The sequence below is a fragment of the Mercurialis annua genome, linkage group LG7 (genome assembly GCF_937616625.2).
Source record: "Mercurialis annua linkage group LG7, ddMerAnnu1.2, whole genome shotgun sequence".
NCBI classification, from domain to species: domain Eukaryota; kingdom Viridiplantae; phylum Streptophyta; class Magnoliopsida; order Malpighiales; family Euphorbiaceae; genus Mercurialis; species Mercurialis annua.
Genome location: NC_065576.1, coordinates 14,206,139 through 14,226,417, shown reverse-complemented (window position 1 = coordinate 14,226,417; position 20,279 = coordinate 14,206,139). Strand labels below are relative to the sequence as shown.

The following is a 20,279-nucleotide window of genomic DNA, read 5'->3' as shown; positions in this document are numbered from 1 at the left end:
CGTGAAACCTTTGTTTCGAACGGGAACAACTCCTTTTTTCTCAATCTCGTTCGTGAACTTCAATTCCTTCGTCCGCAAGCTACGCTTTTTACTCGTACACGCAATCCACCATAATTTTGCCCCAAATAGTCGTTTTTCACCTAATTTCCACTGAAACACTAACAAACACTATTAAACGTAAAAACGCCAAATAATGTATAAAAACAATACTACACATGATGAAAAACGAGTAAAATCGACCCTAAATATAGGAGTAAAATACTCCTATCAAACCTCATCACACTTAACCTTTGCTTGTCCTCAAGCAAGAAATAAATCTTACTCTACAAAATATGTTAGAAATCCTTAGCATATAACTTAACAATAAATCAATAAAAGAAATCCCCGACCCTATGAATAATATGAAAAACAACCTTCTAAAACCGACAACTAAATAATGATGCAATCGAATAACAATAATAATTCTATGACATAATTCAATATAACAACGGTTACTAACTCATTAGTACAAGGTCAAATTGAATCACACTTCAAGCTTCACTATCACTTGCGGGACATGGAAAATAATCAATTTTTCACTTAGGCAAATCATAGCACAATTTAGTAAAAACTAAGCTAATGGCATCAATATTTCAACAAGTAGGGTGTATAACAAAGAAAGCTCACAATTGAAAACATGAATACTCACCATAAGCTTGCTCATAATCCCGGACTCCGCTACTTGATTCGGTAATCAACAAAAATCATATGGTCTTTTATTGGGTTGTAATGTGGCTAAGGTAAAGGGTAGGTAAAAAGGATAGAACAAAGGCTAATTATCAACTTAATACACTATTTATTACTACTATTAACTTCTAGGTTGATCTAACTCCGGTTTTGCGTTTATGTGAACTTATAACTTTCTTTTCTTTTTTTTTTTGAATTCACGCTCTACTCATTGCTTTTTGCAATCTTAGAATTTTTTTTCTTTTGAAGCTTTTACTTGCAAATTTCTATCTCTTTTTTTTTTCTTTTCTTTCAATCGTTTTCAAAGCGCAAACTTAATCTTTTAAGCACAATGTAGTTCACTTTCTCTTTTCACTAATCTTGAGTTATTAATCACCTATATTCATCATAGTCATAACAAATAATATATCAAGTCGATAAGGTAAACAAAAGAGGTAAAGCATAGAACGGTAAAGGGTAAAATATGGTAAAAACAATAAAAAGGTTTAAGGCTCAAATTGGTGTAATCTAGGGAATAAAGGGTAGTCTATTTAAGTGGTCTAAAAGAAAGGTTATACCTAATTGCCATAATCATCTAATTGTTGAAAACTCAATCGTGTAACTTTAAACGGACACCGAGCAAGTTCTAGGAATAAAACATGAAATCAACACTCACAACAAGGAAATTAAGCTCAAAACTCTCAAAAGTGTGTAGTGTTATGCCATAAACTCAATTCCTACAAAAATTATGCTACTTATGCCAAAAGTTTAAAAATCGACTATAAAAATAAACAATCGACATGTCATGAATCCGCATCAAGTTATTCAATTATGTTTCAACGATTTGAACAAGTCTAAATTTTGAATTCACCCTTATTTCATCGGATTATGTCAACGAATTATTAAGTCATTAAGCAAGCATCGCTTATCAATTGTCGAATTAAGAAATCGCGTTCATACATTCATTGATTCGGGGAAATCTAAGATTGACAAATTAATTAAGATACACACCAAATCAACTAACACTTTCATATTTAAAAGACAAAGATTTAAAGCGATACAAGACCTTGAAATAAACTAATTTAACACCTAATACAATCTATTAAAAAGAAAATAACACCCTAATAAAAATAAACTAAAAAAGATAAATCACCGAAAAATAACCCAAACGAAAAATAAATTTTTCTTCCCCCCTCCTCACACTATTTCTAGCTATGTCCCCAAAGCTAAGAAATAAGAAATAAAAATAGAAAATTGAAAAGAGTTTGGGTTTAGAAAAACAAATCTCGCTCTAGTCAAAGGCCGGTGGATCCGGTGATGGTTCCGGTGATGGATAACGCTCTCCGCCGGCGGCATTAAAATAACCCCGAAGAAAATCCTCTTGCCGATTAAGTCGTGCTCGCATTCGATCTTGCCTCCATTGTAGTTGTGCAAGACCAACATGTTGTTCACGTCGGATATCTTCAAGTAATTTTTGGTTAGTTTCCCAACCAACCCGGTTTTGCTCCCATCCGGTCCGGTTTTGCTCAACCAACTCAGAAAACCGTTGGTCAAACCCGGAAACATGAGCCGCTTCTCCGGCTTGAGAAGTTCCCGCGGGTTCCTTCCCCGCTCTTCTTCCTTCTCCTCCTTCTTCTTCCCGTGCTACCTCTTCTCGTCGTGTTCGTGCCACCAATCGTACCCTTCTATTGTAGGGAATAACTCTTCCCTTCTTCACAAACCCGGCAACATCCAAATGGTTGATATTAAGAGACCGTGCTAGAATGGTCTCAAAAGTTGCCAAAGTAGACGCTGTAGGCATACAATTGTATTTCTCGGCCAAAGCACGAATAATGAAACCATAGCCAATCTTGGATAATTCGGATGGAACTTCCCTCAATCGCTTCAAAAGACGATACGCCGTGTTGACTTGGTAGGCTTCTATCTCCGGATGCAAAATAGCATTCAAAGCTAAAAGATCACTCTTGGCCACCTTCGTATATTCACCACGCCCGCCAAACGAGTGCCCAAACCACTTCACAAACACCACAATGGCTATGTCTTTGATTTCATTAATTTTGGATCCCCTTGTCCGATAATCATCACGATCCGTCAATTCTCTCCATATCTCCACTTGATCAAAATTTTGATCCCAATCTATCAACCCCGTTCCCCTCATTCCAAACATTTCCACCAAATCTTCAACACTAAGTGTATGGCTAGTGTTGTTGATGCGGAAAGAAATAGATGTAGGAGAACCGCTAACCGGTGTGAGAGTAGAGAAGAATTCACGAGTAATTTCATCGTAAGAGTGATGACTAACCTTTGATAATGCCGATAACCCCAAAATATCCAAATAGCGCTCCACCTCATCCTTGATGCCAAGGCTTTCCATATCATCAAAATCGATTTGAAATGGAATTACCATTTCCCTTTCTTTGATACTCAAATATAAATCACCTTCCTCCTCCGTATGGATTTGGAAAGGTGCGTTATAGCGAGTAGTCAATATCGCCGAGGTGTTAACCCGAGATGAGGATGGAGCGGTTGATTTAGTACGTCCCCTTCCCACGGCCGGTAAGGGTGGATTCGCCGCTTCTTGATTTCTCGTGCTTGAACGACGGATTGGTTGATTTTCGGCATTCTTGCTTCGCACCATGATTGCGGAATGAGAATGTTCCTAAGAAAAAAATTTGGAGAATAAGAAAAGAAGAATATTAGAAGAAGAATATGTGTGAAATAAAAAGTAGAAAAATGCAAGGTATTTATAGGAAAAATATAACAAATCTCAAGATTTCCCACCACTAAATTCAAACTCTCCATTTAATAACTTAGATTTGATTCAACGGTTTAGATTGAAACCATGTATCAATCCAAGTGAAATTTAAACATTAATGAATGGTTTGGATTTGCCAAATCATCAATCCAAGTGAAAAATTCAAATTTTTTGCAAAGCACAAATCTTAAAGAAACACAAGTTTCAAAAGAAACACAAGTCTCAAAAGAAACACAAGTCCCAAGAAATCTACTACACTTTAATTCAAAATTCAAAATTCAAATTTTTTCAAAATTTTTGATGCTTCCCGAACGGGAATAATTCAATCCCGAACGGGATTAGGCTTATTTCTCGGTTTACATTTTTGTCCCGTTCGAGACCCTTTCGAACCTAGGCAAAAATGCCTTGTGTCTCGAACGGAAATGGCCTTTCCCGAACGGGACAAAGGCAAAATTTGCCTAGTCCCGAACGGAAAAGGCCTTCTCGTTCGAAAAAAATTAAAACTGAGAGCTGGGTCTCGAACGGGAAAGCTCTTTCCCGAACGGGACAAAGGCAAAATTTGCCTAGTCCCGAACGGGAAAGACCTTCTCGTTCGAAAAAAATAAAACTGAGAGCTGGGTCTCGAACGGGAAAGTTCTTTCTTGAACGAGACCAAGGCCAATTTTTGGCTTTCTCGTTCGAGAAAAGCTCTGTTCCGAACGAGAACATCCTGAAATCCTGTATATACCTGCATAAACACAAAAACTCACCCCGGAATTAGACGGAAACAAATAAAAATTTAAATAAGCATAAAAAGAATAAAAAAAAAAATAAATAAATAAAAAAAACAAAACACGTAACCTCTCGAGATTGCCTCTCGAGTGCGCTTTATTTTCGGTCAAAAGCTAGACCGTGGCCCGGAATTTATGTAGGAGTGGTGAACATGATTTGTTCCACTACTTGATCCGTCAAAGGTCCAAGATACGGCTTGCACCGTTGTCCATTTACTTTGAAGATTTCACCACTAGAGTTCTCCAATTCCAAAGCTCCATGACTTGCCACCGTTCGAATTTTGAAAGGACCGCTCCAACGGGATTTTAGTTTCCCGGGAAATAATTTGAGGCGTGAGTTGTAGAGCAAGACAAAAGAGCCTTCCGAAAAAGTTTTAGGAACGATATGAGCGTCGTGCCATCGTTTCGTCTTTTCTTTGTAAAGCTTGGCGTTTTCATAGGCATTTAACCGAAATTCGTCCAACTCATTGAGTTGAAGCATACGTTTCTCCCCCCGCCGCTTTAAGGTCAAAATTGAGCTTTTTAATGGCCCAATACGCTCTATGTTCAAGTTCCACCGGAAGATGGCATGCTTTCCCAAAAACAATACGATATGGAGACATTCCGAGGGGCGTTTTAAAAGCCGTACGATATGCCCATAATGCATCATCTAGTTTCAGTGACCAATCTTTCCTTGTGTTATTAACCGTTTTCTCTAGAATTCTCTTTAGCTCACGGTTAGAAACTTCAACTTTCCCGCTTGTTTGAGGATGGTACGGAGTAGCGACCCGATGATAGACTTTATATTTCCGCATCAAGGCATCGAATTGCCTATTGCAAAAGTGAGATCCACCGTCGCTTATTATTGCTCTAGGAGTCCCGTATCGATTCATCAAACGTTTGAGAAAATCCAACACTACTTTGGCATCGTTAGTGGGTAATGCTTCCGCCTCTACCCATTTTGAAACGTAATCTACGCACACCAATATGTATTGCTTTCCAAACGACATAGGAAAAGGACCCATGAAGTCTATTCCCCACACATCGAAAAGTTCCACCTCTTGAATGTTGGTAAGCGGCATTTCATCTCTCTTAGATATGTTCCCCACTCTTTGGCATCGATCGCAATGACTAACAAAGTCTTTTGCATCGCGAAATAGCGTAGGCCAAAAGAATCCGCACTCTAGCACACGAGCGGCGGTCCTTGATGTACCATAGTGGCCCGCATAGTCCGAGGAATGGCATTGACTAAGTATAGGCATCATCTCTTGTAGTGGTACACATCTCCTCAAAATCCCATCTCCACACACCTTGAAGAGGTACGGTTCCTCCCATAGAAACCGTTTAGCATCGCTCAAGAACTTCTTCCTTTGGTGGTAAGTCAAATCCGGTGGCATTATTTCGGAAGATAGATAGTTTGTGATATCCGCATACCATGGCGTTTCCACTTCCGAAAGTACCATCAACATCTCATCCGGAAACGTTTCATTAATATCTACGCCACTTATAATTGGTTCCGGAATCTCTAACCTTGACAAGTGGTCGGCGACGACGTTCTCCGTTCCTTTCTTGTCGCGAATTTCGATGTCAAACTCTTGCATAAGAAGCACCCATCGGATTAGTCTCGGTTTAGCATCTTGCTTTGCAAAAAGGTATCGAAGGGCCGCATGGTCCGTATAAATGATAACCTTAGAGCAAAGTAAGTACGACCGAAATTTATCCAATGCGAACACCACCGCAAGCATCTCTTTTTCGGTGGTGGTGTAATTGAGTTGAGCACCCGCCAATGTTCGGCTTGCATAGTATATCACGTGAAGCTTTTTCTCCCTCCGTTGCCCCAATACGCACCCAAGTGCTATATCGCTTGCATCACACATGAGTTCGAAAGGAAGAGTCCAATCGGGTGATGAAATAATTGGGGCCGAGATAAGGGCTTCCTTCAACCTAGAAAAAGCAACAAGGCAATCATTAGTAAATTCATAAGGAATATCTTTAACAAGCAAATTAGTTAAAGGACGAGCAATGGAAGAGAAATTTTTGATGAATCGTCGATAAAACCCGGCGTGCCCTAAGAAGGCACGAACTCCCTTTACGGTAGTTGGTGGTGGTAATTTCTCGATGATTTCCGTTTTTGCTCTATCTACTTCAATGCCGTCCTTGGAGATTTTATGTCCCAAGACAATTCCCTCTTCTACCATGAAATGGCACTTCTCCCAATTCAAGACTAGATTGGTCTCCTCACACCGGGCCAACACTCGTTCAAGATTATTTAAGCACATCTCGAAAGAGTCCCCGAATACCGAAAAATCATCCATGAAGACTTCCATAATATCTTCAATCATATCGGCGAAGATGGAAGTCATACATCGTTGAAATGTTGCCGGTGCATTACAAAGACCAAAAGGCATCCTCCGATAAGCAAATGTTCCATAAGGACATGTGAAAGTTGTTTTCTCTTGGTCATCCGGGAAGATAAGAATTTGATTGTACCCGAAATATCCATCGAGAAAACAATAATAAGCGTGGCCCGCTACCCGCTCCAACATTTGATCGATAAATGGTAACGGAAAATGGTCCTTCCTCGTCTCCGTATTTAACTTGCGGTAGTCAATACAAACACGCCATCCCGTTACCGTCCTAGTGGAAATTTGCTCACCCTTCTCGTTCTCAATCACCGTCATCCCCCCTTTCTTTGGAACGCATTGAATGGGACTAACCCACGCACTATCGGATATGGGGTATATAATTCCGGCGTCGAGAAGTTTTACTATCTCTTTGTGTACGACCTCCTTCATATTTGGATTCAAACGCCGTTGTCTTTGAGCCGATGCTCTTGACTCATTTTCTAGGTGGATCTTGTGCATGACCACCGAGGGACTAATTCCTCGGATGTCCGAAATTTGCCAACCGATCGCCAATATATGTTGCTTCACCACTTTGACAACTCTCGCTTCTTGTGTTTCTGACAAGTTGTTTGAGATGATGATGGGAAGTGTCATGTTGTCGCCCAAAAACGCATACCGTAAGTGAGATGGTAACGTTTTAAGCTCAACCTTTGGTGGAGAGATAGAAGAAGGTGGTGTCACGCTCTCTCTTCTAATCAAACTTTCGGCTTTCGGCTCATCTTCTTTGGAATATTCTTCCCCGGAAGTTGCTTGTGTCTCCTCGGAATGGAATATGACTTTTGAAACCGGGAAAAGTTCTTCCACGAATCCATCAATCATATCCAATTTCATGCATTCCACCTCTTCAAAAGTGTTGCGCATAATCCTTTTCATATCAAACTCTACTTTGTCATCATCGATACGCAAAGTGAGTCGTCCGGCGTGCACATCTATCAATGCCCTCCCCGTGTTCATGAAAGGACGCCCAAGAATCATAGGGCATGTTTTATCCGCCGCATAGTCAAGTACGACAAAATCCACCGGAAAGATGAATTTGTCTACTTTGACTAGAACATCTTCTACCACTCCGTATGGCTTTTTTAGGGAGTGGTCCGCCAATTGAAGCATCATTGATGTTTGCTTCAAAGTTTGATCACCAAAAATATCCCTGAAAAGAAACAAAGGCATTAGATTGATACTTGCCCCTAAATCACATAGACAATTAATTGAATTTAAATCGCCTATTTTGCATGGAATTGTAAAACTCCCTGGGTCCTTAAGCTTGGTGGGCAAGTCACTAAGGATGAGTGAGCTACAATTTTCCGTTAGGGAAATTGTGCCTTTGTCGTCCCAACTCCTTTTCTTCGTTATGATTTCTTTGAGGAACTTCGCGTATTGAGGCATCTCACGCAAAGCATCCGCAAAGCTTATATTGATTTGGAGTTTCTTAAAAATTTCCAGAAATTTATGGAATTTTTGGTTATCCGGCGTCTTCTTCAATCGTCCCGGGAAAGGGACCTTCGGCACAAATGGAGGAGGAGGTGGCGGTTTTACATATGGAAGTTCGGTTACTTCCTCCTCATTTGTTCCCGTTGTTGAATCGATTGCTTTCTCTTTACTTGCATGTGGATCATCAAGTTCTTTCCCGCTTCGGAGTTCAATGGCTTTGACTTGCTCCCTTGGATTTGACTCCGTTGTAGACGGTAAACCCCCTTGAGCTCTATTTTGAAGCGAGATGGCAAGTTGAGAAATGTGAGTCTCGAGATGGTGATTGACGAAAGCTTGGTTCTTAAAACCGGTTCTAACTTCCTCAATAAGCTTGTCAATCTTGCTCCCCTCATCCGTATTCCGATTTTGAAAACCGGGTGGGGGTTGTGGTCGGTAGTTGTTGAAGTTGCCTTGGTTTTGTGGACCACGGTTTCCTCCTTGAAAATTTGCTCCTCCCATATTTGGGTTGGCATTGGCTTGACCCGCATTTTCCCTCCACGAAAAATTAGGATGATTCCTCCACCCCAAATTATAGGTGTTGGAATATGGGTCATTGCCTTGCCTTTGCCCATTGACATAGTTGACTTGCTCATTTGAGTTTTGATGTAGGACGGGGCAATCCATTCCCGAATGATCGTGCCCATCACAAGTCTCGCAACCCATTTGAACTACCGCAAGTTGAGCATTCCTTTGATTTGCTTGTTGTTTGTACATCTCGAGTTGTGCTAGAAGTGTCGCATTCTTCGCTTTCATTGCTTCAAATTCTTGGGTTTGCTCGAGGGTCATTATACCCTTTTGAGGTGGTTGCCTCAACCGCTCGGTTGACCAAGAACAACTATTTGTAGCGAGTTCCTCTAGCAAGTTATTGGCCTCATCATAAGTTTTCTTCATAAGTGATCCTCCCGATGCCGCATCAATTGTTGCCCGTGTAGCCTCATTGGTACCATTGTAGAAAATAGAGACAAGATGCTCCCTCCCGAGATGATGATGCGGACAATTTCTTTGAAGCTCTTTGAAGCGTTCCCAAGCTTGGTATAGAGATTCACCATGTAATTGGAGAAAATCTATAATTTCCTTGGTCATCCTTGCGGTCTTACCCATAGAGAAATACTTATTGAGAAAAGCTTGTGCCAATTGCTTCCATGTTGTGATTGAGGTGCTTGGAAGTGATTGAATCCAATTCCTCTCCTTATCCCTCAAAGAGAAAGGAAAAAGACGAAGCTTGATTTGATCCTCCGTCACATTATGGATTTTGAATGTGTTGCATACCTCCGTGAATTTTGAAAGATGGGCGTTTGGATCCTCGCGTTCCAACCCATAAAATTGACAACGACTCTCAAGTAGTTGAATTGTTCCCGGCTTGATTTCAAAATTGTTAGCGAGTATAGGAGGTGCAAAGCATCCATAGTTGGCGTTGTCTACGTTGGGTAAGAAGAATTCACCCAAGGTACGTCTTGCGGGAAGAGGGGCAACCCTCTCGTTTGGCCTAAGAGCTAGGCCATCATGTAGTGGTGGTGGAACAATCCCCTCGTGATTCAACGGAGGGTTACGGTCGTCCTCCATTGTTTTGGATTTCCGCGCTGTTTTTCGGATACTTCTTTCGAAGGATGTTAAATCTGACTGAAACGGTTCTAGCGGTTTTCTGGCACGTCGTGTATTAGGCATACACTAACCAAAACTCCTGCGTAAACAAAAACAAGAAAACCAACGTAAAATCCAAGAATCACAACGTATAAAAATAACTAAAATTAAATAGAACTAACTCAATCTGAGAATAAGATACTTTTAATTAATTTAATTGCTATTGCTCCCCGGCAACGGCGCCAAAAACTTGTTGGCAAATAATCGCAAGTGTACGATATCGCTCAAGTAATGTAACTTGGAAGACCAAGTATCGATCCCACAGAGACAATGGACTTAATCACTAATTTCAAATATTCTTTAATCGGCTAGCTAGAAAAATCAATAAGGTTTTGTAATTTAATTAAACTAATATAAACTGAAAACAAATAATAAAATATGATTTAAAACAATAAGATTAAAAAGCTCAAGGATTGATAATCCCAAATAAATAAGTAAAATTATGGAATAGGATTTCTTAGTGATTTTATCGTGAATCGAGCTATTCTAAAGCACCGAATCCCGCCCTCTCAAGCCTCAAAGATTCGAATAAAATCACAACCTAATTAACTAACCAATTATTAACTCGCTCTCACGATATTAAAACTGAATTAAATAATCAAATTATAGTTATGAAGCAAACTCAATGACTACCTAAATTCCAACCCGCTCTCACGGCGTTTTCCTCTAAGTTCTTAATTATCTATGTCTATTTAATTAACAATCTCTCAATTAGTTAACTAAACACAAACTCATGAACTAAGTGATCAAATTAATTCAAGCATTAATCTTAGTAATTAAAACACAATTTTACTCACTTAATAAATCCTAATCCAATTCGAAAACTAATCTAAGTGTTCATATCAATCCCCGAACAAAGGATTTAGTTACACATGCTTAAGCTTAAATTAAACAAAGAAGAAGATGAAGAATTAAACATAATTAGAACAATAAATACCGGAGTTGTCAATTTCGTAAGAATCGTCTAGATTAAACTTGAAATCTTCACAATCGTTCTTTGCAGAAACTAATAATAAACTACTTATAAACTGCTGAGAAATAGAAGCTAAAACGCTATTTTAAGAGAATGAAAATAAAACTAATGTAGTCTAAATTATTCTACGTATTAAATCGAGTCTAGTACAAGGTCTTTATATAGTAGGAGAAGTTCCGGAGTTTTCTAATTCGTATTACAAATCAATTTGTAATAGGAATTGTAATTGTAATTGGAGTAGGAATTTCAGTCCAATTCAAAGTCTGCTGCACGTGTATTTTCCTTCTTTCCCGTTCGGGAAACCATAGTTCCGTTCGTGACATGCCCAATTTTCTTCTTTCCCGAACGGAAGCCTTAGTCACGTTCGAAAAAACTGCAGACCGAAAGCTTTGAGACTTGATTTCTTCTTGAGTCCCGAACGGGACAAGGCCTTCTCGTTCGGGACTCATGCTCATTCTGCATGGTTCCCGTTCGTGAAACCTTTGTTTCGAACGGGAACAACTCCTTTTTTTCTCAATCTCGTTCGTGAACTTCAATTCCTTCGTCCGCAAGCTACGCTTTTTACTCGTACACGCAATCCACCATAATTTTGCCCCAAATAGTCGTTTTTCACCTAATTTCCACTGAAACACTAACAAACACTATTAAACGTAAAAACGCCAAATAATGTATAAAAACAATACTACACATGATGAAAAACGAGTAAAATCGACCCTAAATATAGGAGTAAAATACTCCTATCAGCATCTAAATATCTTAATCAATCAAAAAATGGTTTTAAACCACTAGCCGATTACTATCGTGAATGTCACTTAAAAAGATTCTATTTAATCTTATTATCCTTTAGATAGCAAAGATCTCTAATTAGTATTCGTGTTATTTTGTATATTTAACCATAATGATTTGGTCTCTATCAAAATGGCCTCCCACTATCTTTTTCGAATCCTACACTTCCAAAATAGAAAACGTGAATCTTTGTTGGAAAAGACTTCAAGCGGGTGATTGAATTCTTATACTCACTTATCTTTCCCTCAAGTACTTAATGCTATTCTTGGGATCAAAATGATATATAAGTGAACAACTACTTGTTCATCATATCTCATATGAGGTTTAATCATTTCCGGCTCCTAATGCTTTCACCCTCAAGTACTTAATGCTATTCTTGGGTTTCCACATTAGTTAAGTTTAACCCATTGAATCAACTAAGATGTGTCGATTTGAATAATATACGACTCAGGTACGCCTAATTGCCTTTCTCGCCGTATATTATATCGACTACACCCGCAACATCGCATGCTTAACAATAAACTCGACAACATCTCTTGACGATATCATCTCACCCCTATGTATCCATAGCCGACAAGATGATAACTCAAAGCGTGTTAGTTTATTGCTCCAATGGAGAGCCATTGATAAATCAATTTAATGATTAATCAATATAAACTTAATCCTTTTACTTTTAGGAAGATTTCTTAGGGTTTTAAGTTATTCCGGTCTCACTAAGCCCACAACACATTGTAGCATGCATCTCATACATATTAAAGCTAAAATGAATCATGCAATCACACATGTATGATCATGGACTTCCTAGATCTCATTCTTTAGCCACAAAAGAATGAGCAAACTATTATTTGTTCCGCATGTTTTGTTGACGACAACATAATGCACAAGCGAGTCACGTATTGTGTTAAATAATCACATTAGAAAAATTCCCAGGATAGATTGGAGGGTCACGAGCGGACCACTTAAGTACCAATCTCCTAGACAGAATTTAATCAAATGTAATTAATGTCACAATACTGTTTGCTCGTTTTTGCAAACAAGACCTAAGCACTCGGAATTATAAATTACATGCCAATTAATAATTCCTAAGTCCATGATTATTAATACATGCATTCAATCGTAAAGCTTTAATACTTGCTGATACGGTGGCTTTGATACCACTGTTGGTGCAGCGGGACGTGAGGGTCCGAATCGTATATTTCAATTCAAAATTGGAATTCCAACAATTCGGATCCAGAAATTGATCATATCAATAACAAATGGATCGTCGTATCATCTAGTAATTAAAGCATGCATCTAGAAACCGTAAGAAGAATACCAATGTCGATTCTCCAACGATTCTTGTAGTCCCGATAGTACGGCGACCTCAAGCTCGTCCACACGAGTATGCGTTCGATTGAATCCTCGCCTTGAAGTAATCTGCCAGAGTTCCTCTTGCCGAGAAGGCCTAAGCTCAAACTCTTGCCGGGATTACGTCCTTGCTCGGATTTATGAAAAACGTCGCCAAGTTTTTCCCGTGATTGATGACTACTTGAACTCCTTCAAGTGCTTTCTCTCTCTACAACTTTGTAGTGAGATGTGTGTTGTTTTTAGAATGAGCAAAGGCAACCTCTATTTATAGGGTAGAGCTTTGCTTAAGAATGCAACACCTCACATGCTAGGTGTCACACGCCAAGCAAAGGTGTTGCCACCATTCGACACCTCACATGCTAGGTGTCACACACCAAGCATAGGTGTTGCCACCATCTGACACATCATATGCTAGGTGTCACACATCAAGCATAGGTGTTGCCACCTTCTGACACGTCGGATGCTAGGTGTCACACACAGAGACATACATGACATCATCACGTGACATCATCACATGACATCATCGTGACATCATCACATGACATCATCGTGACATCATCACATGACATCATCGTGACATCATCACATGACATCATCGTGACATCATCACATGACATCATCGTGACATCATCACATGACATCATCGTGACATCATCACATGACATCATCACATTAACTTGGATAAAATACAATTAGGTGCCTACTAATTTATAACTCTTACAAATTAGTCCCTAATCTATACTTGTTTTTTCATCTTAGATTAATTTCCGAGATATGCTAGTATCTATATGAAATCGATCTCTCGTAAACTCAATCGGTTGCACACCCTATTGTGTGTGACTAACTAGGTTCACATCTATATGGCAACGAGAGTCATAAGAAACGCCCTTCTTATATTAAATAATTAAATCCCATTAATTATTAATTCTCGTAGATCGTGAGTGACGTCTAGCAACATATCACGACCCCCAAATAGATATGAATGTTTCGATGCATTCTTTATGAACCAATGTTCATAATTACCGTACACTCAAAATTCCCTTCATCTAAGATTCCGATCTCGACTAGTGTCACGGTTAAGTCAAACACTGTTTGTCTTAATCATATGACCTCATCGCAGTTCTTATTCTTGATAAATATGACTTCCACTAGAAACAACTTTCTAAGTAAGTCATATACACCCGCGCAGGTTTTATCATCCATCAAGAACAATTTGAGATAGCATAGAATCTTTTCTCCGTTCATCCGGAGTGATAAATCCTCTCTTGGTTAAACCCCTATCTCCATATACAACTAACTAGAGCCAACACATCCCGCGACCCTAGCTCATGAAAGATCTAGGGATAAGGAGTATCAAACTCTAATCACCTATATACAAGATAGTGTCACCGCAAGTCAAAGGACATATGTACAATTATGAAATAGATGACATTAAATTGACTTTGATGAAATACCATGTATAAGTCATCTAGCGTCACTTGTTCGACCCACTCAACATCTTGAGTGTCCACATGTTTATCCTGATCTCCATCAAGTAGTATGAGACTCACTACTTCCTATAATTAGTAACTCCTTACTAATCAGGAGAATAAACAGAGGTGACAATCTTTCCGGGATAATACGATGCCCTTATTCGTAGGACCCCATCGATCATGAACTGTTATTTAGATCACATGTATAATAAAATCTGTAACTCATATTCTTAACACCTTAAGAATAGATTCTATCACAATGTGATAAGGACAATACGTAATAAATGAACACTTAGTTGATGAGACACTTAGTTCAATTAGAACATATATATCTTTGCCATTGGGATTAGTTCTATAAATATACATGATCAAATGGCCCTAGGGCACATACTACTAACAGTAACGAGGAAGTAAAAAAGCTTCTTTTCAAGGAACGCCTCGCATTTTGCTTAATTACGAGTTAAAATATCTTGATGGCTATCGAAAGCCTCTCCTTCACTCTTAGGCCATTCTTCGATGGCTCCGATTTTCCAAATTGAAAGTTCAAGATGGAAAACTATCTAGATATGAAAGTATTGAATCTTTGGGGGTTATCATAAATAATATAAAGCTCATACTCAAGAAGTTGATGGTAATGAAGTTCCATGGCTTAAAGATGATTGGACAAAAGATCATGTTGAAGCAAATAGCCTCAACCAAAAAGCTATGTGTGTTCTCTTTGGATCAGTATCTAAAGAGGAACAATCAAGAGTTCAACATTATTCTTGTGCTCATGATATGTGGAAGATTTTAGAGAACTTCCATGAAGGTACGGTTCAACTCAAGAACAAGAAAGTGGAACTTCTTATTGGAGAATATGAAACATTCAATCACAAGGTTAATGCGAACATTACCGACAATACTAAAAGACTTATTTCCATCACTTCTAACCTCAGAAATCTTGGTAAGCATTACAATCTTGGAGAAATCAATGACAAATTTATTTGTTCATTGTTTATCTTAGATTGGTAACCGAAGATAACCGCCATGGAAGAAGCTCATGATTTGAAAAAGTTGAGAACCGATGAGCTTATCAGAAAATTACTTCTTCATGAAATGACTTATATAATGAGCATTCAAGAGGCAAATAAATCTCAAGATGAGAAGATTAAGGGGATCGTTATGAAAACTACGGCAATTGAGTCCAAGATTGAAGAAGAGGTCAATTTGAGTCATGATGAAGATGATGAGGATATGATGATGATGGCTAAGAAAGTTAAAAATTGGAAGGCAAAGAAGAAATGGAAATCTCAAGAAAGAGATTCCTCAAACTTCAAACGATCCTCCACTCCTAGGAAAGAGACTCCTACTCCTAGAAGAGAAGTCACTTGCTATTGTTATGGAAAACCGAGTCACACTAAACCAGAATGTCGCCAAGGAGCTAAGAGATCCTTTCAAAAGGACAAGAAGGGATTTATCACTATATGAGATGATAAGAGTGATCCTCAATCCGATGAGGAATGCCAAGGAGAGGAAAGAGCCAACCTATGTTTTATGGCTTTTGAGAAGGAATCGACACCTATGGTAAGGGATCTACCGTTTCTTTCTTGGGATGGTATTGGCATAGAACTAAATGCTAGATCTAGTGATATTGTTTTCATGAATGATATTGTTGGTATTGATGATGTGTTGGTTGATGATACTTTGGTTGAGGATATTGTCCTTTTTGATGTTAATGATGAATGTAATGACATGATAAATTAGTTAACTTCAAAATGTAGTGGTTATCATGCAAAAATGAAAGTTTTTAAAAAGGAAGTGTTTAAAGCTAAAATTGAGATGCTCAATTTGACGAAAGAAATTCAAGACTTAAAATCTTCTTTAGAATTTATCTCTAAGAAAGATGTTAATGTCTTGCTTAAGGAAAATAAAAAACTAAAGATTGAAATTCGTTCTTTAAATAGCTCTATCTCAATATTCTATAAAGGAAAAGAACCTTTGCACAATCTTCCTTATTCCTAAAGAAATCCAACTATAAAATTAAGTTTGGCTATAATGACAGCCCTTCTACCTCAAGTGTGACTACATTTGTGAAGGCTTCTTTGCCTCAAATTTTTTCTTTAAAAGTTTCTCCTACTTTGGTCCAACCAAAAGAGGCAAAGAAGAGTCATGTTCGAGCACCTAAGGTTAAGCCACCATTGGCTCCTAAGCCTAAGAGTAATATGGGTACAAGACCCCTAATATGGTCACAAATGGGAGAAGAGAAACATGTAAAAGAACCATGTGCATTCTTATCTATACGCTCATTCACATGCCAATACACATGCTTACACTTATGATCATTCATGTGCATATTGCTATGATCACACTTGTGAGGCTCCTAGAGCCAAGACCTCACCAAGATACTCTTACATGTTCTATGGAATTTTAAGACATTGAAATTAGTCCAGTTTCTGAACGTAGACTACAATCTCTTTAGATTTTTATAGGTTATTTACAACTAATTACGTTTTAATCCTCCAAGTTTGCAACTATGCACTGATTACGCCTGCTTATATTATAACAAGCAAATTGATAGCTCGTTAGCCGGACGATTTTCTCTAAAAATCATCACTAGACGCTTCAGTCCCTTATCACTTTTAACATGTCCGGAAAAATATGTGTCTATATTTAAGGATCATTTCATACTTTTTTCCATTTGAGAAAATTTAAACAAGTCTTTATACTTAAAAAAGTTTTAAATAAATCATAAATAAAATATTAATTATAATTAATTAATAAATTTCAATACATCCCACTCCGCTTTCATCGAACCCGCCCATCGCCGGAGCCATCGACCAAACTCCGCTCATCATCCACCATCGTCCAAACCATCCGCCGCCGCAACCCACCGGAAACCACTAACAATTTTTTTTTTTAATTTCGGCTGGAGGAGGAGCAACTGCTCCTCCTCTTATAAGGAACTGAGCTCCTCCGGCGAGAAGCAGATATGCTCCTCCCCGGAGGTGCTGCCTTATGAGGACCAGTTCTTGTTTAAGAAGTAACTTGTTGTTAGACAAACGACAAAGATATTGCCCACCATTGGAGATACTCGCTCGCTGATGGTTTGGTATGCCCTAGCCTGAGCATTACCTATGGTGGTGCATGACTCTGACTTCATGCCCCCTAGTTCTAGTCTACTCCGTATCTGGCCGGGAGTAGGTCTTCTCAACTGTCCTAAAGGTCATCCACTGAGCCTGAACTGCCTGTTGCGTGCCTCGCGGAATGGAGTTGTAAACTCTCATCTGCCCTGAGAGTGATCGAATGGCTTAGACCCCTGGTAATTATCATGTCTGGTACTTCTTAGATTTGCAGAAGGGACAACATCCCTTTGGACATCCCAAGGGCTAGACTATTGTGTAGGTTCCTGATAATTATCCTGTTCGGGGCATCTTAGATTCGTTAAGGGAACAAACCCTATTGCGTAGGTGCCTAGATTTCATAGTTATTCCACAACTAACGGAAGCGTTTGAAGTTTATTTGAACTATTGCAGAACCATATTTGGGTGTCCTCTTGACATTACATTCTCCTCTTTCCGGAGTTTGGCATGTGGGGTTAGACCGTTGTTATGCTATTTTGGGGGTTGCATTATGCATATACCGGATGGCGTGGCGATATCTTTCTAATCGTTGGCTGTTTTAATCCCGTCTTTTAGGTAATTCTTCCGGTCTTGTAATATGTCCCCTAGGGCAGTTGTATTTCTAATCCGATCCTTTGGGGTGGCTGTGTTTCTAATCTGATTCTCTGGGGCATTCTGTCCTCTGAAGCATTCTGTGTTTCTAAGCTGATCCTATGGAGCAGTCCTTTAGTTGGTCCACTGGGGATTATTTCTTGTCTGATCATTTGGGACATTTGCATTTCTAATTTAATCCTCTGGGGAAATTGTGTTTCTAAATAAAACATTAATTATAATTAATTATTAAATTTCAATACGTCCCATTATGCTTTCATCAGACCCGCCATCGCTGGACGCATCGACTAGCAACCCACCGCAAACCACCAACAACTCTTTTTTAATTTTTTTAATTTCGGCTGGAGGGGGAGCAACTGCTCCTTGCTGAAGGAACAGCAGCTCCTCGGGCTAGGAGCTGGCAAAAGAGGAGCAGTTGCTCCTTCTTCGAAAATTTAAAAATAATTATTTATATTTAATTAATTAATTTTTTTTAATTTTATTTTATTTTATGGAGAAGATGATTTTTTTTGTGTGATTTATAACATTAAATAACATTTAGATTATTTGATAAATATGAAGGATCTATTTTGATAGAATGAAAAAAAAATCAATTTAATGCTTCAGTATGCAATTTAAAACCAAAAATCCGAAATAGAATCAAATTGAAAAAAATTCAACGTCGAGGTGAAATTAAAATTAAAATAAAAGTCAGGGCTATTTAAGCCCTTTAGCCTTAATTTTATGATTTGGCAATTCCTTGTTTTCTTCATGCTCCTAATTTCTTATTTGTTTCTCATTTTTCAACGTCCACTACCCAGCATGTGTTCCCATTTGAGTTTTATTTTCAATTTGACCTACAAATTAACTTATCTTATTAAAAATCAAAACATGCAATCAAAATAGTATAAAATAAAATAAAAACACAATTTTATTGTCAATAATAATAATTAATTAACCTACACCAAACCATTCAAAGATCCAACCAAAAATAATTAGCATCAACCTATACCACATTTTCCTTTTTTTCCCACTTTTTTTCCACCATCCATTTCTTTTTCTCTGCAGAAAATCAAGTACCCAATATCTTCATGGATCCCTACTATTTCCCCACCACTAGTAACCAGCAGCCGCCGTTTCCACCGCCACAGCCGCCGCCGCCACAGAAGAAGCAAAACCAAATCCAAGGTCCACGCCCTTCCGCACTTAAAGTACGTCAAGACTCTCACAAAATCAAGAAACCACCGCTACCTCCGCCACAACAGCCCGTCATCATCTACGCCGTCTCTCCCAAAATCATCCACACCAAAGAGTCTGAGTTCATGGCCGTCGTTCAACGACTAACCGGACTCTCCTCCGGTGACTTCTCCACCGGAGACGGCCAAGTATCTCCAGCAGCAAGATTAGCTGCTACAGAGAGAGTAAGCCCAAGAGAAAGAAGTAACGTGATTAGCAATAACCCAGATGACGGCCGCGGCGGCGGAGATTTTGATCTGTTGGGTATGATAGAGGGTGTGGAGATTGGTCAATTTCCGGGAGTTTTGTCGCCGGCGCCGGCGATGTTGCCGCCGGTTCCACCTGGGTTTTTCTCTCCGGTAATTGACCAAAGTTTCTTTAATGATATGATGTTTAATAGTCCGTATGGAAATAGTAGTGGTTTTATAGTGAGTCCTACTGGTTTATTACCAGCTTCTAATAATATACTTTCTCCATTAGCTTCACCTGATATTTTCCATCTTTTAATGGAATTTTAGTTTTCTTTTTCCAATAATTGGGAAAGGGAAACATTTGCGGAAAAAAACGAACTTACAATCTAACAGTTTGCTGCTCAACGTTTATATCGTTTGAGCCGTAGTTCATTGGTGAATTTTAGTTTAACCATACCAAATACCAAAACAAGGGTAGATTAGTTAGTGGCTATTGCAATTGACTAGAAAAGCTTTGAGTTGACTGACTTTTGCATTTTGATAGAAGAAAATTAGAAAAATTGATTTATTGTATATTTCTGTATTTTTGTGTTTATTCTCTTGTTTTGGAGTTGTAATCTTTGCTAATGGCAAGAGTCAATTTGTAGAATTTGCTGTTTTTTTTATGGTGTATAGTTTATTGGATGATTTATACCAATAGGGGTATTAGAGATTCTGTTTAAGTGATTCTATTGTTTCCTTAAATGCACTAGAAGTGTTGGATAAATGCAGCCTTCCAAAAGAAATTCAGCAGGATGTCCAATTAGAATTGAGATTCTACATGAATATATTTATTTAAATAAAGAAAAATTTATTATTTTAGA

At 38.5% G+C, this 20,279-nt stretch overlaps 1 protein-coding gene and 1 non-coding gene across 2 annotated transcripts; both read left to right on the top strand.

The window, feature by feature from the left end:
- The first annotated feature begins 9,060 nt into the window (after positions 1-9,060).
- Positions 9,061-9,167, top strand: LOC126658912 (small nucleolar RNA R71). Its single transcript, XR_007634478.1, has one exon. It is a non-coding gene; the product is annotated as a small nucleolar RNA R71 (small nucleolar RNA).
- A 9,728-nt stretch (positions 9,168-18,895) lies between these two features.
- LOC126654687 (protein MKS1) lies at positions 18,896-20,279 on the top strand. Its single transcript, XM_050348623.2, has one exon. It carries the CDS (start codon positions 19,081-19,083, stop codon positions 19,741-19,743), a length of 663 nt encoding a protein of 220 aa, XP_050204580.1. The 5' UTR covers positions 18,896-19,080; the 3' UTR covers positions 19,744-20,279.